The sequence below is a fragment of the Bombus pascuorum genome, chromosome 1, assembly GCF_905332965.1.
Source record: "Bombus pascuorum chromosome 1, iyBomPasc1.1, whole genome shotgun sequence".
NCBI lineage: Eukaryota > Metazoa > Arthropoda > Insecta > Hymenoptera > Apidae > Bombus > Bombus pascuorum.
The window spans coordinates 16,126,533-16,137,118 of record NC_083488.1 but is presented as its reverse complement, the minus strand read 5'-3'; the positions used below and the strand labels follow the sequence as shown (position 1 = coordinate 16,137,118).

At 32.3% G+C, this 10,586-nt stretch overlaps 1 protein-coding gene across 1 annotated transcript; it reads left to right on the top strand.

Moving 5' to 3' along the window:
* Positions 1-1,939: 1,939 nt before the first annotated feature.
* LOC132915340 (5-hydroxytryptamine receptor 1-like) lies at positions 1,940-2,978 on the top strand. The gene is made up of 2 exons (XM_060975147.1): positions 1,940-1,999; positions 2,343-2,978. The coding sequence occupies exons 1-2, from the start codon at positions 1,940-1,942 to the stop codon at positions 2,976-2,978; spliced, it is 696 nt and encodes a 231-aa protein (XP_060831130.1).
* The last annotated feature ends 7,608 nt before the right edge of the window (positions 2,979-10,586 follow it).

The window sequence follows — 10,586 nt, the reverse complement described above, 5'->3', positions numbered from 1 at the left end:
TTTATTTAATAGATTAGTATTACGTATAACTTAATTAAATTATTTAATATATATTTAGGTATTACGTTGTCATATGTGTGACGTAAGTACTGTATACGTTCTGTAATTTTTGCAGGGACATTGCCGTGGGATACACTATGAATTTCAAGTAACACCGCGGATAAAAATCATTTAGATTTAATTAAAATTCATGCTATGACATAAAATGGTTAAATCTTTAAAAAATGCACAAAAAATAATTTCGTAGATTTCTTCTTTCTAATTTTCTATTGTCCTCGTGTATTATAGATTAAGATAGTATTAAAAACATTAAATATTAAAATAAAATTACAAAATACTTTAGGGAAAAAGGAAAAATACTTTATAAAAATTCAATAAAATATTTGATACGTAAAAGCAGAAAATTAGTTCGTAGTGCTACTAATTAAAAAAATGAATTTGCTAACATTATTGTGTAATCTGAATCCGGATCAGAAAAATTCCGAGACAAAGAGAATCTATTTATAAATGCATATGTATGTACGTATTAGTTTGTCCCAAAAGTTTCTTTCGTCTTATAAGGAAATAATAGATGCACAACATTTTTTGTTTTATTTTATTTTATTGAAATATTGAACTTGTTCCAATAGAACAAAATTTATCATACATAAATTAATAAAATAAGAAAAAACAAAAGATATTGTGCATTTATTATTTCCTCATAATACAAAAGCAACTTTTGGGACAACCTAATATTTCCTTCTATTTCACTTAAATGAACTTCGTGTACAATTTCCCTTGGGGACTTACTTGCAATTTAAGAAACATTACAGCGGACGTATCAAAACACAAAGTTTCGTACTTACCTACTATGATAACTGTTTATCAGTATCTAGTTGCTACAGTATACACGTGAGATTTGTTTTACCGGAAGGATCGAGAACCGCAGTCGCATTGTTATCACGTCCACAGATTGCGAGTTCAATTTGAAAATATACTCTGTGGCGTGTGATTCACGTGATGGCGTTCACGAATTGCAACACATATGTTCACTATCAATTATATATATTCTATATGCTAACATTGATTGCATTTGATTTCGACGAAGAAAATTTCATTGTAATTTTTGTCTATTATGATATTTGACTCTTCTCTTTTTTATTAATTATAACGTTTGATTTTCCGAAAAAAAGAGTTTCTTTTCTTTTCTTCTTTTTTCTTTTCTCTCTTTTTTTTCGTAGTTTCCTTTTGAAGAGTTGCGTATATTAAAGCCATGGAAAAATCACAACTTTTTACGCATTGAAATGTCGAATGATTTCATAAAAAAGTACTTTATAAAATAAATATTGTAACTCTGACATGTAGTTAAAAACAGTTATTTAATTATTTCTCGACATATAACATAAATTCATAGCAATTTACTATATTTTAATAATCGTATCATGTTAATGAGATTTGTTCAGCAACAACCCAATTAATAAATCTTTTTCGTTTTCGTAATATAGATATATCCAAAAGTTTTACTTTAAGCAGATTATAAAATTACTCTCAAATAAGAATTCTGCATAATATGTATATTTCTTTAATTATTAAATCCCGCGATATAGCATCACTACATTGCCCATTCGGTGTTTACTACATTATATTGTAAAACATAATACTGAGCCACTTGTTCACTAAACCTTTAAACGGCGATATCAATTCAGTCTTCAGAAGGTAAAAACGCCATTCTTCACCCACTCGCTTCATTCAAAATTCCAAGCTCACAGAACTTCAAACCACACACGAACCCCGCATACCAACGAGCTATCCATCCGACCGCACACGACTATCGTGCACCGTAAAAAGAACGTGTTCAAAAGTTCCAGTGGAGAAGCTAAACTTTCAAAGAACCGCGAACTCGTTGGATAAATATAGCTACAAAACTGCGGTCTATTATTAAAATAACAGAATATTGAAGATGTTTGACAAACGGCAAAACAAAAGGGAAAAAGAGAAGAACACCCATCCTGCGACCTATGTACAGTACATCTGACGGTAAAACACATTATCCCAACTTGTTATACTGCTGGAAATACCTGTAGACCTTAACATAAAACCCACCTTAAAGAACAAGAAATCAATATAAAAGCTATTACAATATCTAAAGCACGTTAAACTGTATAACAAACTGTGATCCTTACCTCTTATGTCGCTAATAACTCATTAATATATGTGACATTAAATAATACATGTAATAGGAAAAGGAAAAGAATTAAGATGTCGCTAATAACTCATTAATATATGTTACATTAAATAATACATGTAATAGGAAAAGGAAAAAAATTCGTAAAATTCATGAAATCTTCAACTTTCTGTTACAGTGTAGCGGCCACGCGGTACGATGTTTCGCCGGTGGTCCCCGGAAGAGCAACGAGTCTCAATGTCCGATGCTGCAGAAGGTCGAGAAGCCCGTCCTCTCCTCATCTACGACGACTACGCCACCGATGGTATCGACCAAGTCGACGATTGTGAGAAACCACCTGAACAGTACCTGTAGCGTGACGAATTCGCCTCATCAAAAGAAACTGAGATTCCACTTGGCGAAAGAGAGGAAGGCCAGTACCACGTTGGGAATTATAATGAGCGCCTTCATCGTCTGCTGGCTACCATTTTTCGTGTTAGCCCTGGTCAGGCCATTCCTCAAGAATCCAGACGCCATCCCAGCATTTCTATCCAGCCTGTTCCTCTGGCTCGGTTATTGCAACAGCCTATTGAACCCTATCATTTACGCGACCTTGAACAGAGACTTCAGGAAGCCATTCCGCGAGATCCTGTACTTCCGCTGCAGTAACCTGAACCATATGATGAGGGAGGAGTTTTACCAAAGCCAATACGGAGATCCTATTAACAATTGCGAGATCAAGGCCGGCGAGATGGACGACGCTGAGCGTCTCAACAATCAGGGTATCGAGGCGATCGATATCGCCACGAGCGCTCCAAATGAGAGCTTCCTGTGATCTCGGAGTAATGTCGATCGCAACGCCGATCGCGAAACCCTCGAAACGAACCTGGACCGACCGTGATCGATCACTCATCATCAAAAGACCCCTGTCACGTTAATAGCCGATCGATCTTCTCGGTTTCGCGAACGAAACCGATCGTAGATTATTTCGTAAACTGGTAGATAACTAACTACTTTCGATTTTCCAATAACTGGCTACTCAGTGGACCTGTTGTTCGTCGCGTTACCATGTTGCTCGAGGAAATCAAAATACTCGACCAGTTTAACCGTGACGAATTGAAGATCTAATTTCTAGGAAGAACTTCCCTCCGAATTGATTTAAGTAAACGTTATCGTCACTGTACGTTCGATGATCATGCATGTTAACGTAGAATCAGCGGCTGCGATCGATTGCAACTTAGATCATTTGGGACATGTCAAAGAGTCTGAACATCTTGTCCTCGATGTGTATTTGCTGTTTTCAGCTGGATCGATTCGAATTGTCTCGTGGTCAGACGTTCGAATAAAGCCTCGTGAAATCTGTTCTGTTTCGTGGTAAGGAAAGAAGTCGTCCCAGTACTGTCTCCGTGGAGTGACAGGCGCAAAGCAAGAACTCGTGTTGCGGAACAGACGCTTCTTCGACTAAACTGAGATCACGTGGAAAGTGAGAAAAAGAGAAGTTAGCAAAGAAATTCTCTTGGGGCTTAAATGTGATTAGAGAAGCGACTTGGAGAAGCAAGAACGAAATACTCGAAAGCTTTGGATGGTTAGATCGAGTCGATATTAAGTACATTTGTTTGTTGTAATGTCCATGATATACGAACGAAAGAAATTCATGTTCCATGGGAAATCATGGTCTCTAACATCGTAGAGAGGATACTAAACTCATCTGTGTAGTGTTGCGATGATAATTCTGAACGGTGTGTAATTAGTAAAAAAAAAAAAAAAAAAAAAATAAGATATGTCTTGAAAATAGGAACTTCCGATTTAAGTGTACGAAAACGCGTCTGCCAGTGCAATCGGTTCTTGAAATTGTAGATGGTTAGGACGATGGCAAAATGGCGTGCGTTTTAAGCGATTCCGATCTTTTTAAGGATCATAAAATGATTTATTGGGGACACACGAAACTAATGAAGTTTAAGAGTAATTTATGAAAGGGAAACTTTATTGAATTTAGTTCCCTATATTGTTTCAGCAGTAGAGTACTTATTAATTATAACGAATTATATTATATTTAAAAATGTAAATTTGAAATAAAAAAAGTTACAAGGTTAATATATATATATATATTCAGTGTGAAAGGGATGTTAGCTTAATACGACTTATAAATGAAATCAGAGGAACATAAAAGTTTATTATAAAGTTGACGATGTTTCGCCAGTCTTTGAAATTACAGTATAGCAATTTAACAATCTAATTTTCGATATGGACTTGTGTATTCGTAGTCTATACTTTAAAATATCCGGTACAAAAGTTACTGACTAAATTGTACGTAACAAGAGATAAAAAGTACGAATGATTTAAAAAGTGATAATTCAGAATGCTGAATTACTAGGTAATAACTTTTTCAATGCAATTTCCTTAAGAACAGTGCTCCAACAAAAGGGAATATTTAATGTATAAAGAAAGAAAATCGAACAAACAATTGGTGCCGGTGGGAAATGTCAATTGGAAAAACAAATCACCGGTTGGAAAATTAACCGTGACAGACGAGAGCAGTAAAACCATCGAGAGCCATGGTTTCTTGTATCTCTGGAGTACGATTACCGAATATGTGCTACCCATTTGAATCGTTGAATATCCTTGGAATTATTGGGTCAAACAAATCCTAAAAAATGGTAAGATTGGTTTCGAACCAATAATCGTATGATAAAGTGGCAAAAGCTATGTCGAGTAAAATAAAAAATAGGATCTTAAAGAAATATAAGGATATTATTTTCGTGCAAAACGAAGAGTCATAATGAAATTATTAAGTGATAAAGAAATAACAATGTAGTAGAAGAAGATCAAACAACGCTGATAAAGTAAAGAATGAAGAAATAATGGATAAACTTCTGGACAGAATTGAAACAAACGTGAAAATATTTAGGAGAGTAGATGACGATGCGCGTCGAGGAATTTCAAATGTAACCTCCGGCCGGAGACCACGATCGATCGGAACTCGATAGAATTGAATTTTCAGCGTTGCCAACGGGATGACACGGATGCCTTCGAATTTTCATGGCGTCGAAAATGAAAAATTTATGTCGCACATTCGTGGATCCCATCTGAACAGACAAACAGAAATTAGGACGAAAAAGTAAGGCGAAAATGGAAAAGCACAATTTTTCGAGGAAAAGTGAACAATGATTGAGAGAAACGATCGACAAAGATCGATAAAAAGTTTAAGAAATGCTTAGAAAAAGCATTGTATAGAGGAATGCGATTACTATAAGTGAGCAAAATATGGAAACAATAGTATATCACTTCTTTTGAAATTATTTTTGCTATTAAGTGAAAGCAAATATAGAAAATTATAATTAATTTTAATGTAAAAGTGAGAAAATTATTAATTTCAATATGAATAATAATAATTAGAAAAGAAGTAAAATTAATAAGAAGAAAGAATCAAAAAAATATACGTATACACAATTACTCGAAATCAACAAAAATAAAAATAGCCAGAGTATAGTCGACTTAAATCAACAACAGAACACGAGTTGAAAAGTCAAACTGTAACCAAATCAAATCCGCGTGGTCTACACGTATCCACTACCGCGGTGTATATAACCAAACATCAAAACCAATCTCGTCGAAAAATAAAAAAATAACAAAAAGCTATGATTCTCAAATAAACACATTTTTACGATAGTTCAGAAAGCTCTGTGATTTTTGTAAACCAATAGGTAAAACATTCGCGTCATGACAATCTTTTCAAGCGCGAAATGAAAATAATGACAGAATAATAAAATTTCATAAAAATTTCATAAAATTTCAAGAAAAATCTGTTCGATAAAATTGATATTAAAAATCTCAATAGCACATGTTTGAAGCAGTTTCCAACAAAATAGAATACAGAGGAAAGTAAAGAAAATGTAATATTATGTATCTATATTCATATTGTATGATCGACTCGAGTCATTGAAAAGTAATAAAATCGAAGGAAAAACTTCCTTTAATGCATCATACTGATTGCAGATCGAACTATTAACGTTGTGCGGCCAATTCTCTTAGATAGTGACCAAGTAATGGCGTGCAGAGAGGCAGCAATGAAATTTGCAAGACATTAGGAATAGTTAGAGCCGGTTTAATTCCGATCGAAGTCAAACCGGCGGAATCTAATCCGAAATTTTGGTTACGGTCGATAATGCGTTCGGTCACGAGCTTGGCACACGCGAATCTCTTCACGGTAATCACCCGTCGATCGAAAGATACAGAGCCAAGCGGTAATAGTTCGCTTAAGCTGTTGAATATCGTGACGGTGATTATCATTTCGTCTATTAGACAGGATTACATTATTGTTCGATTGAACTCTGAGACATTCGAAAATATTTCGCGTTCAATTCGTTCAATAGATAATTAGTATATTATTGCACGTAATTGCATTTGCGGGCTCGGTGATAATTTAAGGAATCTTAAAATCTTTTATTCGAATTTTTTGAATACAAAATTCTGAATTATATTGCAGAAGTAACTTTGTTCTATGTTTTTAACTACAATTTATTTCTGTGGAGTGTAATCTCCATGGTTCTGCATAAAACATTTTTAGATACACTATTTTACGGCCTTCGTTTAGAGGCTAACAAAATTATCATATCGCACAGATATACGTAGAAGACAATTAAGTTTATTTCATACAATAAAGATATTTTAATATTACACAACGCAGTCGGCATTATTGATAAGCAAAAACAATTGAAATTTTACGACTTGAGAGGAACATATCGACAAACGTGTCACAAGCTTACAGACCATGATATTACGACGTGCTAGATAAAAATAGTATACATTGCGTGACAAGTCCAAGTTACTCAGTTTTATCATCAACGCGTTAGCTTTATACATAGAATGTTAATATTACGTAACTTTACACCTTTCTAATTTTACAACATTGATTCTTTAATTTATCACCGTGCTTTTACAACCTTTTATTACACCATAGAAATAATATTAGCTCTTGACAATTAAAATACCTATACTTATAACAAATTTGTTTATTCTACCAATATATTGCAAATTATAAACTAAAAAATCTATCATCCTTGTTCCATCAGATCTTATATCAACTACGATATTCTTTTGAAGTTTTCTTTATTTTTCATTGAAACAGATGAAAGCGATAAATGATTTCTTACTGAAAACGTGTGAGAAAGTTGCAATCAATGTCACATTCAAGTCAAAGTTTTAAGTTAAAATACACTTTTCTAAGCTGTCAAACCTTCGTCTATATATATTTCAAAAACTAGTTTACTACCAGTCACTTTGGAACTATGAAAGTGTGGCAAGTAAGATAAATTGCACCATCGCCTTCCAGTCAGTTCATTCTATTTAAAAACTCTTTTGGACATAAGAAATATATTCTCAAGGTTTTTCTTCAAAAATCAGAGCACCACACCTTAGTTCACAACCAGGACGGAGTGACAAATAGAATAAATAGAATCGTCGATTGTTAGTAAATTTATTTATCCAAAATGGAATAAAAATTTATTCTTTAGTTCTTTTCTTATCGACATAGGGCTAATGCATCTATTCAGCAGAACAAGCTCGCGGAAAGTAGCTACGATTCACCTTTATATTCGTGCTGGATTCGAAAAAGGATAGTACAAGTTAAATGTGAACGCGAAATTCAGCCATTCGAACGCGAATTCGTTGGAACGCGTGTAGCCGAGAGACGAATGTGGAAGAAAAGCCGACTCAACTACTATATTCTGACCTGAATCTTTTCAAGGTAAATCAAATCCTAAGGAAAAGAAGTTCGTGGTTAGACGAGTAATAAAATTGCACTACAAACGTGTTACAACAAATTTTAGATAATTTTCCTGAAAATACATTCGATCATGCAAGTTTCTCATGCACATAATAATCATTATTTCAATTCATTTAAATAAATACATTTAAATGAATGAATTTAAATAAATACATTTAAATGAATGAATTTAAATAAATTTAAATAAATGAATTTTAGTATTTCAAGTTTATTTAAATTTATTATAATAAACACTTCAAAATGATTCATCTCGTATGATTTCTTACATCATCCAAGAACTTTCATATTTAAAACACGAATGAGAGCAAAAGATGTCTGAACGCACGCAAAATATTGTTAGTGTGACTAAACACTGTTGACAAATATACCGTCACTGGTAGACCCGTGCTATTAAAAATATATAAATATTACGTAATTATGTAGGTATAATTGTGCATGGTGCTAACAAAGAGATTCATTCCAATAAACGGCTATAAATTCATGGAGAGAGTAATTCGATTATAGAACCAAATACTTTAGACGCGATCGGGTCGAAACTTTATAGAAATGATATTTGACAGTATTATGAAGCGATATTTTTGTATACGACCGTATTGTTACGTTATCTCTGAGTATTTTATCCTACCAAAAAGTTTATTGTACTTTACTAATATTATAGTATTTATTACACATGTAATAATAGTGAGAGTGATAATACATGTTGCACCATGTGTTACATTTTAGAAAATCGAATGATTATTATAAAAATAAATTATTAAATAAATTGTAGCGTAGTAACATATACTAAAGATTAATTATGATTACTAGTATTGTAAAATTATTACGTTTTTATTTATTTATTTCATATATAATAACTTACTGGCGTAAAATATGTATATTTGTTATGTTATATTCACATTGTATTAGATGTTGAAAGCTGATGGTCAACAGTGAAGGAATTAAACAAATCAATAATAATTATCTGTAGTTATCACTAATCGTAATCGTATTCACTGATGACCATTATTGATTAGGAAACTAGCGATTGTTGTTAAAAATTATGAGTACGAGTTTTCAGCTACTATCAATAGCTGCTGAATAATTATCGCTATAATCATTAAAAACTTGCTTATAACTATTGTGTCTCTAATATTTATTAGAATAGCAACTAAAAATATCTCATATTTGTAAACGTTCACTGGTAAGTACCTACCAACTAATAGCAACAATCTGAAGAATAATTTGAAATGTACAAACAATCTTTTTGATATTCGATTTAAGTACAAAATTAATTGTAAAGGAATAAACTTGAAATTTTAGAAAAAGATAGAATCACTTTAAAAAGAGATATGTATATTCTCAAACTAGTAATAATTGAATTAAAGGGAAGAGTTGCGCATAATTGTTATAAATATATCACTAAACATGTTTGCTTCACATACTCAGCAACTCATTAATTTCAATTGTTATAATCCATAAGGCTCATGTTTTATGATTTTTCACAAAATTTAATAGATTATAAAATAAAATAAATTCGAGAAAAACTGTTATTTTTGTGAACATATTTAAGCAGTTTCTTATGTAGATGATGAAAAATTGTAATTGCAATCATTGTTTATGGCGCAGCGATGTTTCTCTGAAGTTGCGACCCGATGGAAAATTAAGCTTAGCATAAATTAACACAGTAATTGCCACGAACGTTACCTGGATCTATGAAATGGAGCCCAGTGAAAATACATATACCTAGGAAACAATGTAAAATCATCAATTGAATAGATTGTAATAAATGCTACTAGCTCTACCTATTTCCGCACAATTTATCACAATTTACCGTGATAATTGCCGTGTTGTTCGTTTAGCCCTTCGTTTCAAGGTAATAATTTAATTGGAAAATAAATTATGTAACTATTTTTTTAGAAAATATGAATTATGAAGAAATTGTTTTAAATTGTTTAAATTCTTCCAAGAGCGAAAATAAATAATGAGAAAATAAATATAAACTTTACTAATTAAATATGTTTTATTAAGGACGAATTTTACAATATTTAGGTTCTGTTACTGAAAATACATGATATGTGAATACACACATTACATTTTCTGTTATAAATTTATTTTATAAACTCGTATGGATAAAAACACCTAGAAGAAAATTTATGATGTATTTATGCAAAATCTATAATTTATTTTACCTTCAACTCCTTCATCATTATTAGCTAATGTGCACTTTCTTCCCTTCATGTAATTTAGTCTTCTTCCTATACCATCCTTCACAGGTTTTCCAGATTAAAAAGGTTTTACAGTGTTTTCAATCCCCCTAATTTGAATCTTTTTCTCCCTCTCTAAGCTACTTTGGATTATCCGAAGTTTGTTTGAATTTAAGATTCTCTAAATTGCTTTTTTTAAATCTTCAGTTATTCGGTATTAGTGAGCTTTTCCGTATTTTTATCATCTCGAATCAATTTGAACTTTCTGCGTCTCGGATTTTAAGTTGATATCTTTCTATCTTAATTCGACATTCTTCGATATCTCTACCTTCTCTCATTTTCATATTCAATTATTTCAAATTATTACGATTTCATCGGAATCTTATTTTTTTAAATTTAAGTTTCATCCCTCTTATCTTCCATTTAAACTTCTTACTTTACTTCACATTTTCCAGTGTACCGAATCAGCTAGGTT